This window comes from Bos grunniens, chromosome 9 (genome assembly GCF_055505025.1).
Source record: "Bos grunniens cultivar Pamir isolate PY7600 chromosome 9, Bosgru_T2T1.0, whole genome shotgun sequence".
In the NCBI taxonomy this organism is placed as follows: domain Eukaryota; kingdom Metazoa; phylum Chordata; class Mammalia; order Artiodactyla; family Bovidae; genus Bos; species Bos grunniens.
In genome coordinates this window covers 50,219,698-50,238,905 of record NC_141173.1, presented here as the reverse complement: position 1 = coordinate 50,238,905, position 19,208 = coordinate 50,219,698, and the positions used below count along the sequence as shown (strand labels likewise).

The 19,208-nt window shown below is 37.2% G+C and overlaps 1 protein-coding gene across 2 annotated transcripts in view; it reads right to left on the bottom strand.

The window, feature by feature from the left end:
• ASCC3 (activating signal cointegrator 1 complex subunit 3) overlaps positions 1–19,208 on the bottom strand; it is a 338,200-nt gene that overhangs the window by 141,099 nt on the left and 177,893 nt on the right. For both annotated transcript variants that reach the window (XM_086316372.1, XM_086316373.1), the window contains exon 14: positions 11,296–11,430. In XM_086316372.1, coding sequence (XP_086172498.1) covers positions 11,296–11,430 — 135 coding nt within the window. The remainder of the gene's footprint in view (positions 1–11,295; positions 11,431–19,208) is intronic.

The window sequence follows — 19,208 nt, the reverse complement described above, 5'->3', positions numbered from 1 at the left end:
CCTGATTTGATAAAAATATCAATTCTCACTAATGTAATCTGTAAATCAATATATTAACTTAACTAAAAGGTAAACATCATTTCTTGGAAGTGATACTGAAGTACATCCTAAAAAGTATACCTGTATATTTATCCAGGAAAAAAATTCTAAAATTGAAGAATAATGAGGATGCTTATCCCAAACCATATTAAAAATACTATAAAAACAGGATAAGTAAAATAGTTTAATACCAGAAAAGAGTCAATAAGCTCAGGGAAATAGAAGAGAAAACTCAGAAACTGACTCAGGCAAATGTGAGAATTTTGTATGTTACATTCAATTTTATAATCATTGGAATAAACACAGAGTCCCGCCTGCTAATGCAGGAGATGTAAGAGACATGGGTTCGATCCGTGGGTCTGGAAGATGCCCTGGAGAAGGAAATAGCAACCCACTCCAGTATTCTTGCCTGGAAAATTCCATGGACAGAGGAGCCTGGTGGGCTATAGTCCATGGGGTTGCAAGGAGTCATACACAATTGAAGCGACTTAACACGGACATTCAGAAACTCATCTGCTTCAGGAGGTCATCAAAAAGATGTGACCACCAGTTTGACCCACGAGCTGGGCCCAGATAATCAGAGGTACCTCATCCTTTCCCCAGTCCTTGGAATGTGCACTCTGCTTGCCTTCACTATGCTAGTGGCTGGCCAAGAATACAGCCTTTAGTTAGAAATGCAGTGTTGACTGTGTATGTGACTAAATCCCATTAAAGTTTCTATATAAACTTTTAAGATTGTAGCAGGTAGGTTTGGAGATCTACTTGTATATAAGTTCCCTTGATTTTTAAACCTGAGACCCACCAATCTAGAATGGTCTTCAGTCTCTCCCTGCCCTCTGTATTATGGAGGTTTCAGATTATACTCAGAAAGGTCTCAAGGAGAATGCAAACCAATACCATCACAATATGCAGTAAGTTCCAGATGGATCAAAGATTTAGTAATAAATATTAAAAATTAAATTTAAAAAGGGCTGGAGGAAATCATGTTTAAGTGGGTGTGGCCTTTATAAGCAAGACGAATACTATAAAAACTAATAAAAATCTCATCATGGTAAAATATTCATAAATAAATCAAAATCACAGGTTAACTAGGAAAAATGTTTGTAACACATATAATAGTACATGCAATTTACAGAAGAGATTCAAACAGCAAATGTGAAAAATGCTGTTTCACTCATAAAGAAATGCCAGTAAAAGTAATAATGAAGTATCTTTTTTGCCTTTAAATCTGTCATAAACTCAAAAATTCTAACACTGCTCGGTGCTGGCAGTTAGATAGGAGGAAGTTACTGTTCCAGGAAATGTAAATTGGAACAATCTCCTTAGTGGGCAATTCAGGACCACTCATTCGCCAAACTTTTAAATGCATGTACCATGTTGATGGATAAATTCCACTGCCAGAAATTTTTCCAATGGACATTGTTGCAACTGCCAAGAGTATGAGCAAGAATGTTTACTGTAGCACTGTTTACAATAAAACATAATTAGAAACAACAAAAGTCTCCATCAAGACAGGATAAATGAATGAAAATAATGTCCACATTGGAGTATATTATGGAGTTGTTGAAAGAATGAATCAGATATTTCTGTGTTGATTTGAAAGATCTCCATGATGTTCACTAAGCAAAAAAAGCAAGAGACATAAAAGTGTGCCTAACACCCCGTCTAGTCAAGGCTATGGTGTTTCCTGTGGTCATGTATGGATGTGAGAGTTGGACTGTGAAGAAAGCTGAGCACCGAAAAATTGATGCTTTTGAACTGTGGTGTTGGAGAAGACTCTTGAGAGTCCCTTGGACTGCAAGGAGATCCAACCAGTCCATTCTGAAGGAGATCAGCCCTGGGATTTCTTTGGAAGGAATGATGCTAAAGCTGAAACTCCAGTACTTTAGCCACCTCAAGCGAAGAGTTGACTCATTGGAAAAGACTCTGATGCTGGGAGGGATTGGGGGCAGGAGGAGAAGGGGACGACAGAGGATGAGATGGCTGGATGGCATCACTGACTTGATGGACGTTAGTCTGAGTGAACTCCAGGAGTTGGTGATGGACAGGGAGGCCTGGCGTGCTGTGATTCATGGGGTCACAAAGAGTTGGACACGACTGAGTGACTGAACTGAACTGAACTGAACACGATCCAGTTTTTTTATACTGAAACTCACATGCAAACACACACAATGGTAGTTGTACAAAATCTTCCCTTGAAAGGAATATAAATATAAGAAGCTTTTTTACAAGAGTTTCATCTGAAGAAATGAATGAAGGTAGATGGTTAAGCCCATGAGTTATGGAGCTGAACTTATTTATTATGAATACAAGATGCCTGCTGCTTCCTCAAGTATCACAACAGTTGTTTTCCGCCTGGCTTCTCAGGGTGAGCTCTACTTGGAGGCTAGGCTTTTAGGCTTCTGTAGCCTCTGGAGGGCTGGAGGGGTATAATCCACCTTGTTCACATTCTCTGAACAGAGTATTGGATTCTCCAAGGAAGGCATCAGGGATCCAACACTATACTCACTGGATACAGTGTCTCTATACATGGAAATTCAGCACAAAGAACATTAAACTGTAAAAAGGTAAAGGAAGTCAAGAGTGTAAATTATCTAACTTGGTTTTCCTGGACTTTATATTTCCAGTTCTCACAAGTCAACTTCCCATACAGGGCTTTATTTTTTCAGTAAAACTAAACCAGAATGGATAACTGCTAAGAATCCATTAGCACACAGAGGATGCTAAATTTTTCCCCCCAGTGAAAGCACACCCCAGCTTCCTTCTATGACTTTACTTATCTTTTCCCTAACTGTGACACAGAAAATCAGTGTGACTACTTTTTAAAATGAATAAGGTTAAAATACAAACACTTTCCAAAGTTGACTTCCAAACTAACACAAATACATGGTTAAAGGAAGACTGACAGCAAAAACTGAAGATATTAAAAGAAAATAAATTAACTCCATAAGATGAAAAAAATATGCATATGTAACACAAGACCTTTAGCTCAGTTACAAACCCTGAATGAAAGAGTAATGGGAAATGGCATAAATAATTTAGTGACCTCTGTAAGCCTTCTGAAGTAATTTATCTTGATAAGATATGCTTTAATGTGGATAATTTCAAATCCATTAAGAAGAAATGATTTAACTGTCATCATAAAAACTAAAATTTAACCAGAAGGAGGCAAATAGTTTCTCGCAAATTATACCATTCTTTTCCACAATTACCAGTAAGTATACCTTATTGATATTGGAAAAAAATATTATAGAGTCCTCATCTTGGGAAAGTGCTATTTTCATCATTCACTGTTTATAAAGTTAATCAATGAACTACTCTTCTACGCTCCTCTAAATTCTGACCAAAATCTATGTACTTGGCCCTTCCTTCACTTTACAGTCCAGTGGTCAAGAAACCCTCTCATTTTTCAAATATATGAATTGGTTCCCTTTGCCCATGTTCTCGTTCTTTTTCTCTTGGAATGTTCTTTACTTTTCTTTCTTCCTTTTTTTTTTGTAAAATGTCCTTGATTACTCTTTTGTTGTTGTTGATTACTGAAATACAAGACCACCAGCTTAAATTAATCTCTTTTTGTCTTCCCATTGAACTGTTCATTCTTTCATGTTATATGCCACATTTTTCTTTCCTTATATATATATTTCTAAATCCTCTGTGGGACTGTATGTCTTGCCTCATTTGGTCATTTATTTAGAGAGGCACATTTGATCAGCTGAACTAAAACTGACATATTTAGAACCGGATGTCTAATATACTCTAAAATCAGTTTTCTTAGTAGGTATATCATATTTAATTGAATTAACTGTCCATACTTTAAAATTCACCTAGTTTTGGATATTTAGCTGTCTGTAATTTTTTCATTATATATAATATGTTTGGATAAAACTCTTGGTGTACATTAACTTTTCCAAGGAAAGATTCTCAGGTTTAGTATTTCAAGGTTAAAGGCTCTGAAAAAAAGTTTGGCTCTTAAAATATATTACCAAAACCTTTTTAAAAAGAATTGAACTGATTACTGCAACAGGAAATCTAGGAGTATGCGAAATCCTCAAATCACCTTCAGAATTTGATGTTATCATTTTTAGTGTTTGATAATTTATTGGGTTTAAGAATATACAGTCTATTAATTTATACAACTTTAGTAATTTTTGCCCATAGTTTATCTATTTTATTTCCTTCTTTTCTTCATTTACTTATTGGAAATCATGTTTTAGTTATTAAACATAGTAAGTACAACATCTAAAGATATAGATATTAACTAGTCTGTTGTATTTGTGACTAATATTTCCCCAACCTATTTATTACTTTTTACAATTTAACATAATATTTTTTGTTGTCCAAAACCTTCAAATTTAAATGTTGTCGCATCTACTATTCTTTAAAGCTGTCATCTTCTTTACCTTCAAAGTTCATACATAACCATTTACAGAGTGTCTACTATGTGACTGGCAATATCTATGTTACCTCATTTTCATTTTGTTTATGACAAATTGTAGCCCAAGGAAGGCAAAAGACTGATATGTTAGAGTGTGTGAGTCAAGATTAAAACCCAGGTTTGCCTGGATTCAGTCTTTATGCTAAAGTGACTATTTCCCTTTGAAAATGAAAAAGTCATGCCTCCAAAAATCCAATTAAACACTTAGATCTATTGTTTAATTAATTTTCTTTGATTTCACTTAAAAGTTAATATACTTTTAACATTCTTTTTATGAGGTTACAGACAGACAGCAGAATTAATATATTAGCCTTCAGAAGGAAAGGGGGTTGATATGCCTGAGGAAAGAATAAACTCTGAGATAACATTTTACATTTATTTAAAGTAAAAAAGTAAGAGAAAGGGGGTTATTAGGCACCTGCTACTCTCTTTAGCTAACAGATATCATCTATTCCCGGAAGAGGAAATTCTAATTTTATTAGGCTATAGTGATGCTGGAAAGCTGCTAAAGCAGAAATAATTAAGGCTATCAATATTAAGTATCTGATAACTTATATCAAATCCCAATTCCTATAACTTAGGCAAAGGCTAAGGCTAACCTATGAAAACAGGAGATGGTTGGTAGATACAGATAATATTAAAAAGTCATAAAATGATACTTCAAAGTAGCTTGAGGGTACACACCATTACTGGCTTTTTTCTAGTGTTCTGATTTGCTTAATAGATACCCCTAATAACTACATTCATGAGACTTGCTGCATGATAGACCATATCTACCTGTGTGTGTTAGTCACTCAGTCATGTCTGACTCTTTGAAACCCCAAAGGACTGTAGCCCGCCAGGCTCCTCTGTCCATAGGAGTCTCCAGGCAAGAATACTGGAGTGGGTTGCCATGCCCTCCTCCAGGAGATCTTCCCGACCCAGGTCTCCTGCATTGCAGGTGATTTCTTTACTGCCTGAGCTACCATGGAAGCTCATATCTATTTATAAGGAAAACTTTTAATATCACTAATATACGTAAAAAATTGAACCACATTGATGTCCATAAATCAGAGAAATATGGTACAGAGTGGGTGGGAATACCCATCTTAGTACTAAAATATTTAATGCCTGTTAAAAGTTTTGTCCCTAAAGGAAAGAATTTATTTCATTGAGATGGAGAGTGAAACAGAATCTGAAGATTCTAATTGGAATAATTTATTCAACTTAAAATTATAATTAAAAACAATCGCTTACCCAGTGAAAATGTCTGTATCCCTAATGATAAACTTTATGAATAAACACAATCTACTGTCGCTATTCCCTAAAGTATGTTCTATCTTATCGAAAATAGTGATTTCTTAAGAAGAGTTTCTCTGTGGGAGAGGGTGAAAATAATATGCAAAGTAAATTTCTAGAAGTAGATTACCATAATATGACATGTAATGTTTTCATTTTTCAGCTAGTTTGCAAAATAATTTCGTATATCATTCCATTTGTCTCTCACAGTAAACTACTAGAACAGGTATTATTTACCCCATTATTATTCCACTTGATAGAAGAGAAAGTTTAGGTGTTTAAGGCCACAGGGCCTCTGAGGTGAAGTCAGAGCCAAAGCTTTTTGTCAATGTGCCCTCTTACTATGGGCCTCATTTGGAATTCCTGAGATGCTCCCTTCCTCTAGGAGAATTGCAAGTACCATCCTTATAGCTTAAGTTACTCTCAGAGTACTTCACTTTCTGTTCTGTATTTTCCTGTTTCAGTGGACAATTTGGAAATAGCAGTTGGTTTTGCACCTGGGAGTGAATTTCTAATCTCAAAAATATACAAGCAACTCCTACAGCTCAACTCCAGAAAAATAAATGACCCAATCAAAAAATCGGCCAAAGAACTAAATAGACATTTCTCCAAAGAAGACATACAGATGGTTAACAAACACATGAAAAGATGTTCAACATCACTCATTATCAGAGAAATGCAAATCAAAACCACTATGAGGTACCATTTCACGCCAGTCAGAATGGCTGCGATCCAAAAGTCTATAAGCAATAAATGCTGGAGAGGGTGTGGAGAAAAGGGAACTCTCTTACACTGTTGGTGGGAATGCAAACTAGTACAGCCACTATGGAGAACAGTGTGGAGATTCCTTAAAAAACTGGAAATAGAACTGCCTTATGATCCAGCAATCCCACTGCTGGGCATACACACTGAGGAAACCAGAAGGGAAAGAGACACGTGTACCCCAATGTTCATCGCAGCACTGTTTATAATAGCCAGGACATGGAAGCAACCTAGATGCCCATCAGCAGATGAATGGATAAGAAAGCTATGGTACATATACACAATGGAGTATTACTCAGCCATTAAAAAGAATACATTTGAATCAGTTCTAATGAGATGGATAAAACTGGAACCTATTATACAGAGTGAAGTAAGCCAGAAAGAAAAGCACCAATACAGTATACTAACACATATATATGGAATTTAGAAAGATGGTAACAATAACCCTGTGTACGAGACAGCAAAAGAGACACCGATGTATAGATCAGTCTCATGGACTCTGTGGGAGAGGGAGAGGGTGGGGAGATTTGGGAGAATGGCATTGAAACATGTATAATATCATGTATGAAACGAGTCACCAGTCCAGGTTCGATGCACGATACTGGATGCTTGGGGCTGGTGCACTGGGACGACCCAGAGGGAGGGTAGGGGAGGGAGGAGGGAGGAGGGTTCAGGATGGGGAACGTGGGTATACCTGTGGTGGATTCATTTCGATATTTGGCAAAACTAATACAATATTGTAAAGTTTAAAAATTAAAAAAATAAATAAATAAAAAATAAAAAAAAATAAGTAAAAAGAAAAAGAAATGAATCCGCCACAGGTATACAAGGATTTTTAAATGAAAGGATATCTTTGGATAAAGGAGGAAATATAGAGAGATTCATTTTGTGCAAAAAAAAAAAAGAAATCAAAGATGGGACTGGCATGAGGGGTCTTGAAATATAACTGCTACTGGGAAGAAGAGATTCATTTTCAGCTGTGATTAAGGTACAGATATAGCCTTATTATATACACACACCACTCCCCCAACTCCATGAAAAAAAATCCATAATGAGTCTTATTTATTATTTAACAAATAAAGTGACTGTATGTTGAATAAAACTGTGAAGAAATGCTTTTTAAAAACCATACTTGGTGAGTTAGGAATTGAGATGGTTAAACACTTAGGAGTAAAGTATGGCTATGGCACAATAGGTATTGAGCTGTATTTCCAGCAATAGGAGTCATGAGACTAAATTTTTATGTACTACCATAGCAAATTTACCTACTAATTTTCATGTTTTGAATACTTAATTTTCCATTTTTCAAATTCATGAGAAGAAATATCTCCTACCACCATGGTAATAGTGTCCTTAGATTGCTTGAAAGTTAATACTATTCAAGTTTAAAAGGCATTTCAAGGAATAGGAACAAACATATATCCTGTACTAGAAGAATAAACTAAAATTCTAGAGCTTTGAGAAAACATTCAGAATATCTTTTGTTATAAAATAATTTCCGTGGTGGAGGGGCCAACTGTTTTAAATCTTTCTTTAGGATATAGTTGGGCCGAAGAAATGTTCTTCCACTTAATTAAAAAAACAAAACCAAACCACAAACTCAAAGCTCTAAAGCCTTTAGCAAACCACAGGTTGGGTTTGATATATTCACTTTTGGACAAACAGGATGCACTGTTTGTGAAATGGGTGGTGGAAAGGCAGACTTTGGAGTCAGACTAATTCAAATCACAGCTCCACTTACTACACGGGAGTCTCTGGGAAAATTTATTCTTTTTTCTCAGTTTTCTTATTTGTAAAATAGGGATGAGAATCTTTAAAAGACAGAATAGTGGCATTCTGTCAAATGAGATAACTAAAGTGAGAACATCTCTTCAAAAGGCAAACAAGAAAGGTAGTTTTAGGGTAGCTACGATCAGCCAAATACTATATTAAAAAATATAACGGAGACAAGGACAATGTTCCTTGAAAATATGTACTTATTAATAAATCTCGGTGGAATCCACCCTTGTTCAAAAAAATAATAACAAGTAGGTCAGGATAAAAATCAAGTATAACAAAAATATCCTAAAAAAGGTTCAATAAAATGATTAGGGGTTTCCAAGTCTACCTAACTGTAGAAAAACCCTACATTTCTCTACTTTTTTTTTTTTTTTTTCCAGTTTAGAGTTCTGTGATTACATGTTTGGTGGTGTGGCCTTAAATAAATATCATTTGAAAATGTCTCTACATAAACTATTTCTATATGCTTTAGACTATTTAATGCTATATTTCAATTACTTATGCATATATGTCACATCAAGAGATAATAACAGTACAAACCTACATCATAAGTTGTGACCACTGAGTAAGTAATAGAAAGCAATGAAAACAGTGCCTGGCCCAAGTAAATTCTTGATAAATACTGAATATTATCACAATGAAACAATAAACTTGTATGATTTAGAACAGCAATGACTTTCAGAATGGAGAGGTATGAAATAACCAGAAATCCACAAGGTGGCTCTCAAGGCTTGGCTTTTAAACACAATAGAGCTGCTCTGTATTTCCAAAGAAAATGAAACAAGACTTATGAATGCTGACCTGACTTTTCAAAGACTCTCATAAATTCATAATTAATAGATAACTGGAAGAATACAAAGCTGCATAAGTGGTATGTAATAGAAAATTTTATAAAGAGAAACAAATGCATAAATTTTGTAGTTACACTGAAAGAGAATCTGACATTCAAAACAACCTGTACCAGATTATCACAGATAGAATTTAAAATATCAATGCAAAATGGTAAAATTTACAGCACAATCCTAATAACCAAATACATCTTATTAAGCTAGTAAGTATGAAGGTAAGAGCATATGTAGCAGCTGCTCAGCAAATATCACTTCAATCTTATGCATACAAAATATTTTGAAGTTCCCACCATTTTATGCATGCAGTTTTTTTTTGAAATTAAAAATTTATTTGTATAGCTTTAAATCAAGGCAAAATTTTCTGCAAATGGGATAAAGGGCATTTTCGGTTTTGTGAGCCATAAATCTCTCTATGCTATGCTATGCTAAGTCACTTCAGTCGTGTCTGACTCTGTGTGACCCCATAGACGGTAGCCTACCAGGCTTCCCCGTCCCTGGGATTGTCCAGGCAAGAACACTGGAGTGGGTTGCCATTTCCTTCTCCAATGCATGAAAGTGAAAAGTGAAAGTGAAGTCGCTCAGTCCTGTCCGACTCTTAGCGATCCCATGGACTGCAGCCTACCAGGCCCCTCCATCCATGGTATTTTCCAGGCAAGAGTACTGGAGTGGGGTGCCATTGCCTTCTCCGTAAATCTCTATAGAAAGTACTCAATTTTCCCCCCATGTGTAAAGACATTCATAGAAGATAAAGGAAGGGCTCTGACTATTTTCTAATTAAACTAATTACAAAAAACAAACTAATTACAAAAATTGCCACGTTTGGCCCTCAGGCTGTAGTCTGTCCCCTCTATCTAAATCATTATTTGATATGAGTAAACAAAATGTTTGGTAAATCTTTGAATACTATCAATACCCAAATAACCTAGAGATGTGCTTCTCAAACTCTCATGTGCAGATATCCTCTGGGGATCAAGCAGAAATGCAGATTGCTGCTGCTAAGTTACTTCAGTCGTGTCCGACTCTGCGACCCCAGAGATGGCAGCCCACCAGGCTCCCCCGTCCCTGGGATTCTCCAGGTCAGAACATTGGAGTGGGTTGCCATTTCCTTCTCCAATGCAGGAAAGTGAAAATGAAAGTGAAGTCACTCAGTCGTGCCCGACCCTCAGCGACCCTATGGACTGCAGCCTTCCAGGCTCCTCCATCCATGGGATTTTCCAGGCAAGAGTACTGGAGTGGGGTGCCATTGCCGTCTCTGAGATAGCATAATAAGGCAGCCTAATTTCCAGGAGGCAGTAAATCACAGCAGGGGTGGGGGTGCTGAGGCTTTGCCTTTCTAACAAGGACCCAGACTTTTCAGGCCCTTTGACTATATACTGAATAGCAAGGCAGTTGTTCTGAATCTTTTGGGTCTCAAACTTGCACTCTCAAAAAGAGCTTTTGTTTATGTTATTTATAGGGAATTCCCTGGTGGCTCACATGGCAAAGAATCTGCCTGCGATGTTGGAGGCCAGGGTTTGATCCCTGGGTTGGGAAGATCCCCTGGAGAAGGGAATGGCTACCACTCCAGTATTCTTGCCTGGGAAAGCCCAAGGACAGAGGAGACTGGTGGGCTACAGTCTATGGGGCTGCAAAGAGTCAGACAGGACTCTTTCACTCCTCAATGTTATGTGGCAGCATGGATGGGAGGGGAGCTTGCAGGAGAATGGATACATGTGTATGTGTGGCGGAGTCCTTCTGCTGTCCACCTGAAACTACCATAACAGTGTTAACTGGTTTTACTCCAAAATAAAATAAAATGTTTTTTTAAAAAAGAGCTTTTGTTTATATCTGTCCATGTTTACCCTAGAAACTTAAAAAAACTTATCTTTAAAAGAAGAATCCATTAGACATTAACAGACTTTAGAATATTTAACTATTTTACACTTTAACTATATTTTAAAGAGAACTAAACATTACAATTATAATCACATAGAAAAAAGTGCTAATTGAACACATCAAGCACTGAGATCCTTTGAAAGTCAAGAAAAAAGTAAAATTATAACATGATAATTCTATAATTTAACTTATTGGAAATTAGAGACCATGGATCTTTCATAAAATATCTGGCACATTATGTATTTTAGTTCTTGTATCGTTTTGTCATTTGTTCCCTACCTGTTTTTCTGCATGTCCATATTCAGGTCCTTGAGTAGGTAAAAAGTAGCAAATCTGGCCATTATTCTTGGCTCTCTCTATTAGAGACATAGCTGTTCTTACAGTGGCATTTCGAGCATGTACAAACACCATCACCTAAAATAAAGGAAAACAGTGGATTTAATATTCACATTTATTAAGAGATAGCTTAATATTGGTCTGGAAATCACAGTATATAAACAACTATTAACTTTTCAAAATAAACCCCTAGTTTATGAACATGTCAACATTTGCTTATTTTAGAACAAATTGCATTTGGATAAAGGCAAGTTAAATAAAAGTCAATACCATGGTTTTGTTTATCATTAATCCTAAAAAATAGGCAGATGTCAAAATGAAATTAATGGATTATATAAAATGTGAAATTTAATTTATGCATTTTTCTTCTGAAGATGTGATTCATTAGCACAATCATATATTATGAGGACAGAGTATAAAAACATACTAGAGCCTTATTCTCCCCAGTCACTGAAACTGCCAGTATCATTAAGATGTTTAAGGAAACTGAAAACAATAAAGATCACTTTTCTTTGGATGAAATCATGTCTAAGAACAACCTTTTAAAATAGAGTTTAGGGGACTGCTGGAGAAGACAAAGCTTCTAGAGAGGTATTTGGAACTTTCTGTTGTGGCAGCCTTTCTACAAAGTGACAGTGGAAATCTGAATTAGGGGAAGTTGAGTGTCCGGATGCTTCGTCAAGAGGAAGAGGATAAACATCCTTTCAGGGATAGTAGTCAGGCAGAAAAGACAGTAAAATCAGGGAATGACTGGCAGTCTGCATTTGCTGTCTATCAGGTCCCGCCTTCTCTTCTATGCGATGTTTCTTCTTTGGTCTCCACTCTCCTGTCCCCTCCCTTCATAGTTGAACCCCAGCCTTCTGAAAGAGCCATGACCAATTCCTAATTCTTGCCTCTCCATGTTTTTCTGTCAACTGTGTTTTCCCAGAAGCTGGAACTTTGGTGTCATCTCAGGCTACACATTTAGAAGGATATGTAACAGACTGCTTTTAGTCAGAAAATTAATATGCTCATGGGAGTTGACCTGAGTAAGAGATCATTTTGACCTGCATACACTTTCAACAAAAGTGAAAATGGGAAGGAGGTCTGACCAGAAAGGAGACAGAATGATACATATCTAGAGCTCATGCTATATAATTAACCCATAGTAACCTTTGACTGTGTGGATCACAATAAACTGTGGAAAATTCTGAAAGTGATGGGAATACCAGACCACCTGACCTGCCTCTTGAGAACCCTATATGCAGGTCAGGAAGCAACAGTTAGAACTGGACACGGAACAAAAGACTGGTTCCAAATATGAAAAGGAGTACATCAAGGCTATATATTGTCACCCTGCTTATTTAACATATATGCAGAGTACATCATGAGAAATGCTGGGCTGGAAGGAGCACAAGCTGGAATCAAGATTGCCGGGAGAAATATCAATAACCTTAGATATGCAGATGACACCACTCTTATGGCAGAAAGTGAAGAGAAACTAAAAAGCCTCTTGATGAAAGTGAAAGAGGAGAGTGAAAAAGTTGGCTTAAAGCTCAACATTGAGAAAACGAAGACCATGGCATCTAGTCCCATCACTTCATGGGAAATAGATGGTGAACCAGTGGAAACAGTGTCAGACTTTATTTTTGGGGGCTCCAAAATCACTGCAGATGGTGACTGTAGCCATGAAATTAAAAGACACTTACTCCTTGGAAGGAAAGTTATGACCAACCTAGATAGCATATTCAAAAGCAGAAACATTACTTTGCCAAAAAAGGTCCATCTAGTCAAGGCTATGGTTTTTCCAGTGGTCATGTATGGATGTGAGAGTCGGACTCTGAAGAAAGCTGAGCGCCAAAGAACTGATGCTTTTGAATTGTGGTGTTGGAGAAGACTCTTGAGTCCCTTGGACTGCAAGGAGATCCAACCAGTCCATTCTAAAGGAGATCAGTTCTGGGTGTTCTTTGGAAGGACTGATGCTAAAGCTGAAACTCCAATACTTTGGCCACTTCATGTGAAGAGTTGACTCACTGGAAAAGACTTTGATGCTGGGAGAGACTGGGGGTAGGAGAAGGGGACGACAGAGGATGAGATGGCTGGATGGCATCACTGACTCGATGGACATGAGTTTGGGTGAACTCCGGGAGTTGGTGATGGACAGGGAGGCCTGGCATGCTGCAATTCATGGGTCACAAAGAGTCGGACATGACTGAGCGACTGAACTGAACTGAACCTTATAATGGGTTGGCAAAAAACTCTGTTCAGGTTTTTCCGTGATATCGAATTGCAAAGCTGAATGAACTTTTTGGCCAACTTAATGATTCAGTTCAGTTCAGTCACTCAGTCGTGTCCAACTCTTTGTGACCCCATGAATTGCAGCACGCCAGGCCTCCCTGTCCATCACCAACTCCTGGAGTTCACCCAAACTCATGTACATCGAGTCAGTGATGCCATCCAGTCATCTCATCCTCTGTTGTCCCCTTCTCCTCCTGCCCCCAATTCCTCCCAGCATCAGGGTCTTTTCCAATGAGTCAACTCTTCGCATTAGCCCACAATAAACTTGTCAAAGGGAATGTTTCACATATGGGATCTGATAAAATTAATAGTGAAGTAAAATCTGAGATAACTATTGTTCAAGAAACTAGAATACTTAAGTGACACTCATTAGGGTGTATTAAAAGTAAAGGAGAATGGATATTCTGGAGAAGACCAGAAGTTACTCAACGAAAATCTCCCAAAGTGTTTACAGAGAAAATAGAACCAGCATGCTAGGTCATTTGGTAAAATTTAACATAAGTATATCACAGCCTTCAAGGACATAAAGCTGGAGTATTCACACTTTATCAGTGCTCTAAGGAATGGGCATATTTAACTCAGATGACCCGTATATCTACTACTGTGGGCAAGAATCCCTTAGAAGAAATGGAGTAGCCCTCATAGTTAACAGAAGAGTCTGAAATGCAGTATTTGGGTGCAATCTCAAAAAAACTGAATGACCTCTGTTCATTTCCAAGGCAAACCATTCAATATCACATTAATCCAAGTATATGCCCAACCGGTAATGCTGAAAAAGCTGAAGTTCAATGGTTCTATGAAGACCTTCGAGAACTAACACCCAAAAAAGATGTCCTTTTCATTATAGGGGGCTAGAATGCAAAAGTAGGAAGTCAAGAAATACCTGGAGTAACAAGAAAATTTGGCTTTGGAGTACAAAATGAAGCAGGGCAAAGGCTAAAGAGATTTGCCAAGAGGATGCACTGGTCATATCAAATATCTTCTTCCAACAACACAAGAGATGACTCTACACATGGACATCACTAGATGGACAACACTGAAATAAGACTGATTATATACTTTGCAGCCAAAGATGGGGAAGCTCTATACAGTCAGCAAAAACAAGACCAGGATCCAGCTGTGGTTCACATCATGAACTCCTTCTTGTGAATTTCAGACTTAAATTGAAGAAAGTAGGAGAAACCACTAGACCTTCAAGTATGATCTAAATCAAATCCCTTATGATTATACAGTGGAAGTGACAAATAGATCAAGGGATTAGATCTGACAGACAGAGTACCTGAAGAACTATGGATGGAGGTTCGTGACATTGTACAGGGAGCAGGGAACAACACCATCCCCAAGGAAAAGAAATGCAAAAAAGCAAAATGGTTGTCTGAGGAGGCCTTACAGATAGCTGAGAAAAGGAGACGCTAAAAGCAAAGGAGTAAAGAAAAGATATACCCATTTGAATGCAGAGTTCCATAGAATAACAAGGAGAGATAAGAAAGCCTTCCTCAGTGATCAATGTAAAGAAATAGAGGAAAACAACAGAATGGGAAAGACTAGAGATCTCTTCAAGAAAATTAGAGATATCAATGGAAAATTTCATGCAAAGATGGGTTCAATAAATGACAGAAATGGTATGGACCTAACAGAAGCAGAAGATATTAAGAAGAGATGGCAACAATACACAGAAGAACTATACAAAAAAGATCTTCATGACCCAGATAACCACAATGTTGTGATCCCTCACCTAGAGCCAGACATCCTGGAATTCGAAGTCAAGTGGGCTTTAGGAAGCATCACTACGAACAAAGCTAGTGGAGGTGATGGAATTCCAGTTGAGCTATTTCATATCCTAAAAGATGATGCTGTGAAAGCACTGCACTCAATATGCCAGCAAATTTGGAAAACTCAGCAGTGGCCACAGGACTGGAAAAGGTCAGTTTTCATTCCAATCCCAGAGAAAGGCAATGCCAAAGAATGCTCAAACTACTGCACAATTGCATTCATCTCACATGTTAGCAAAGCAATATTCAAAATTCTCCAAGCCAGACTTTAACAGTACATGAACCGAGAACTTTCAGATGTGCAATCTGGATTTAGAAAGGGCAGAAGAACCAGAGATCAAATTGCCAACATCCGTTGGATCATCAAAAAAGCAAAAGAGTTACAGAAAAACATCTATTTCTGCTTTATTGACTATGCCAAAGCCTTTGACTGTGTGGACCACAACAAACTGGAAAATTCTTCAAGAGATGGGAATCCCAGACCACCTGACCTGCCTTCTGGGAAATCTGTATGCAAATCAAGAAGCAACAGTTAGAGCCGGACATGGAACAGACGGGTTCCAAATCGGGAAAGGAGTACCTCAAGGCTGTATATTGTCACCCTGCTTATTTAATTTATATGCAGAGTACATCATGCGAAATGCTGGGCTGGATGAAGCTGGACTCAAGATTGCTAGAAGAAATACCAATATCCTCAGATATGCAGATGACACCACCCTTATGGCAGAAAGTGAAGAAGAAATAAAGAGCTTCTTGATGAAAAGGAAAGAGGAGAGTGAAAAAGTTGGCTTAAAACTCAACATTCAGAAAACTAAGATCATGGCATCCGGTCTCACTACTTCATGGCAAATAGGGGGGGAAACAATGGAAACAGTGACAGACTTTATTTTGGGGGGCTCCAAAATCACTGCAGATGGTGACTGCAGCCATGAAATTAAAAGACACTTGCTCCTTGGAAGAAATGCTATGACCAACCTAGACAGCATATTAAAAAGCAGAGACAGTACTTTGCCGACAAAGGTCCATATAGTCAAAGCTATGGTTTTTCCAGTAGTCATGTATGGATGTCAAAGTTGGACTATAAATAAAGCTGAGAGCCGAAGAATTGATGCTTCTGAACTGTGGTGCTGGAGAAGACTCTTGAGAGTCCCTTGGACTGCAAGGAGATCTAACCAGTCCATCCCAAAGGAGATCAGTCCTGAATGTTCATTTGAAGGACTGAGGCTGAAGCTGCAACTCCAATATTTTGGCCACCTGATGCAAAGAGCTGACTCACCGGAAAAGACCCTGATGCTGGGAAAGATTGAAGGCAGGAGGAGAAGGGGATGACAGAGGATGAGATGGTTGGATGGCATCACTGACTTGATGGACTTAAGTTTGAGCAAGCTCTGGGCATTAGTGATGGACAGGGAAGCCTGGTGTGCTGCAGTCGTGCTGCAGTACATGGGGTCACAAATAGCTGGACTTGACTGAGTGACTGAACTGACTGACTGAACTTATTTTCTGATACTAATGTGATTTGAAAAGAAATATGATCATAAGCATATTTCTGATGGAATGATAAAATGTATTTCAGTAAGTTTCATGGATACTTAGAAAATTTTTTGATTTCCTTATTTTCAACCACCCCTGCCAAAAAAAAAACAAAAAAAAAAACAAACCAAAAAATAAATCTGCTTTTCATAGGCTTTCTAGCTTTCTGAGGAGTCATCTTTACCTCAGAGGATGCCAAAGATATATTGACATTATGTTCATTATGATATTTTCATAATTCCTGACATAAATTGTTTAATACTAATTTAGATAGAATATTCTGTTAACCATAATGCTGTGCTGAAGCTTCACCAATTTATAATCTGTCAAATTCCACCATCTTTTCTTCTTAAAGGTAAGGGCATTTCAACTATGAATTTCTTTTTAAAGGGTAAGTAAGACAGACTTTTTTCTTTTATATAAAAATATATTTGACCACACACAAAATCTCATTTACCCCAACATTAAATTTTAAGAAAATCTCAATTAGAATGAAGTTATATTTTATTATTTTATTTACTTAAATTACTTATATTTTATTAATTTGCTTAAACATTTCTGGGCATGCAGTCACTACCAAGCCCTGAGAAAACTGCTGTGAAAAAGAGACAAAGTCCCTATCCTCATAGAGATGGGAATCTTGTGTGATGGATTCAGTTCAGTTCAGTCGCTCAGTCGTGTCTGACTCTTTGCAACCCCATGAATCGCAGCACGCCAGGCCTCCCTGTCCATCACCAACTCCCGGAGTTCACTCAAACTCAAACTGGATTTAATAAGCACAAAATATTTTTTTTTACTTAATATATATTTATTGGCCGTGTGTGTATAAAATACTGTTGAGAGACATATGAAAATGGATAAGGCATGGTCCCTTCTATACAATTTAAGGAGGGAGATAAAACTGGAAATAATTTAGGGAACTGATCCAAAAGACAGATGAAGTGTGGATAACAGCAACGGTAAACATGGAGCTAGTTGGTTTCCTTTATTCATCCTTGCCAGGATGTATACACATACCTACTGAGTGCCAAACAGTGGCCAAAGCACCAGGGAAACTATGAAAAGTCTGTCCAAGCACCAAATTGGAGCTGCACTGTTATGGCAAGACAGAATCACTAGGAACTGACCCTTCCTGGGTGTAGAAGCTGGGTGCAGTCTGCATGGAAAAAGCTATGGTAGTCTATAGAGTATTTAGCCCTTGTGGTTTCATTGTGTTAGCTTGAAGAAGTAGATTCTCTTTCAAAGTTTCTTACACTGAGGCCCAGGGGCCACTTCCTCAGAATTACTGCTGGGGCTTGTTAAAATAGATTTCTCAGTCCTTCCCTAAAACTGACTGAGTAAAAATATCAAGTGGTAGGGGCTAAAAACTTAATTATTAACAACTATTGAGATCACCACTGTATTACTGTGTGAAAACAGTTAATGATTACCACCAACTTAGTTTTCTTTTTCTAAATTAAAAGGAGTTCAAAAGGAAACATAAGTAAAATCACCACTACAAAGATTCCCTAATAACCTATCTTTATTTACCTATACATATGAAATATCAGATATTATTAAGATATTTTATATAATTAGTATTGCCCCAGGTTCGTTTTCCAGATGGGCAAGAGTTTTAGAATACAACAAGATTTCTATTCTCCATAACTCAAATAGCATATTATGTAAATCCTGTTAAAATAACAGATATGGAAAACATAAGGGAAAATAAAATATGACCCTAAATCTTCATTAATTATTTCAGTCTGACTTGTCAACTTATCATTTTGCAAATTGTTTTCTACTGCAGCCAAGAGAAATATTAGTTACAACTTAAAGTAGCAATTTCTTTTTATTAAAGAATACATCATGTCTTGTTCAGTAAAATAAACTCTTTTTCTTATTAAGAATTTTCTGTCCAGAGGCTTCAATAGAAGCCATTACAAGGTTTTGGGTCTCTATAAACATACTTGATTTTATGGTTTGCTAATTTGGTTAATTAATTTAAATAGGCTCATATGAAAATGATAACTGAGAGGACAGCACTGTTTCATTTAGCAGAAATAACTCCAAATTAATCTTAGAAACACTGCTGGTAACCAAACAGCAGTTAAATGGGCATGTGTCATTAAAATAGGATTAGAAGAGTAGATTCAAGTCAATAATGCTGATAAGTTTTAACTGTTTTATTGAACTGCTTATGTTTTTAACTCGGGGTTTGTTAGGTTAATGGAATTAAAAATATTTTATATACTTATTTTTAGTTGAAAAAGCCATTTAAGAATGTACCAGGGA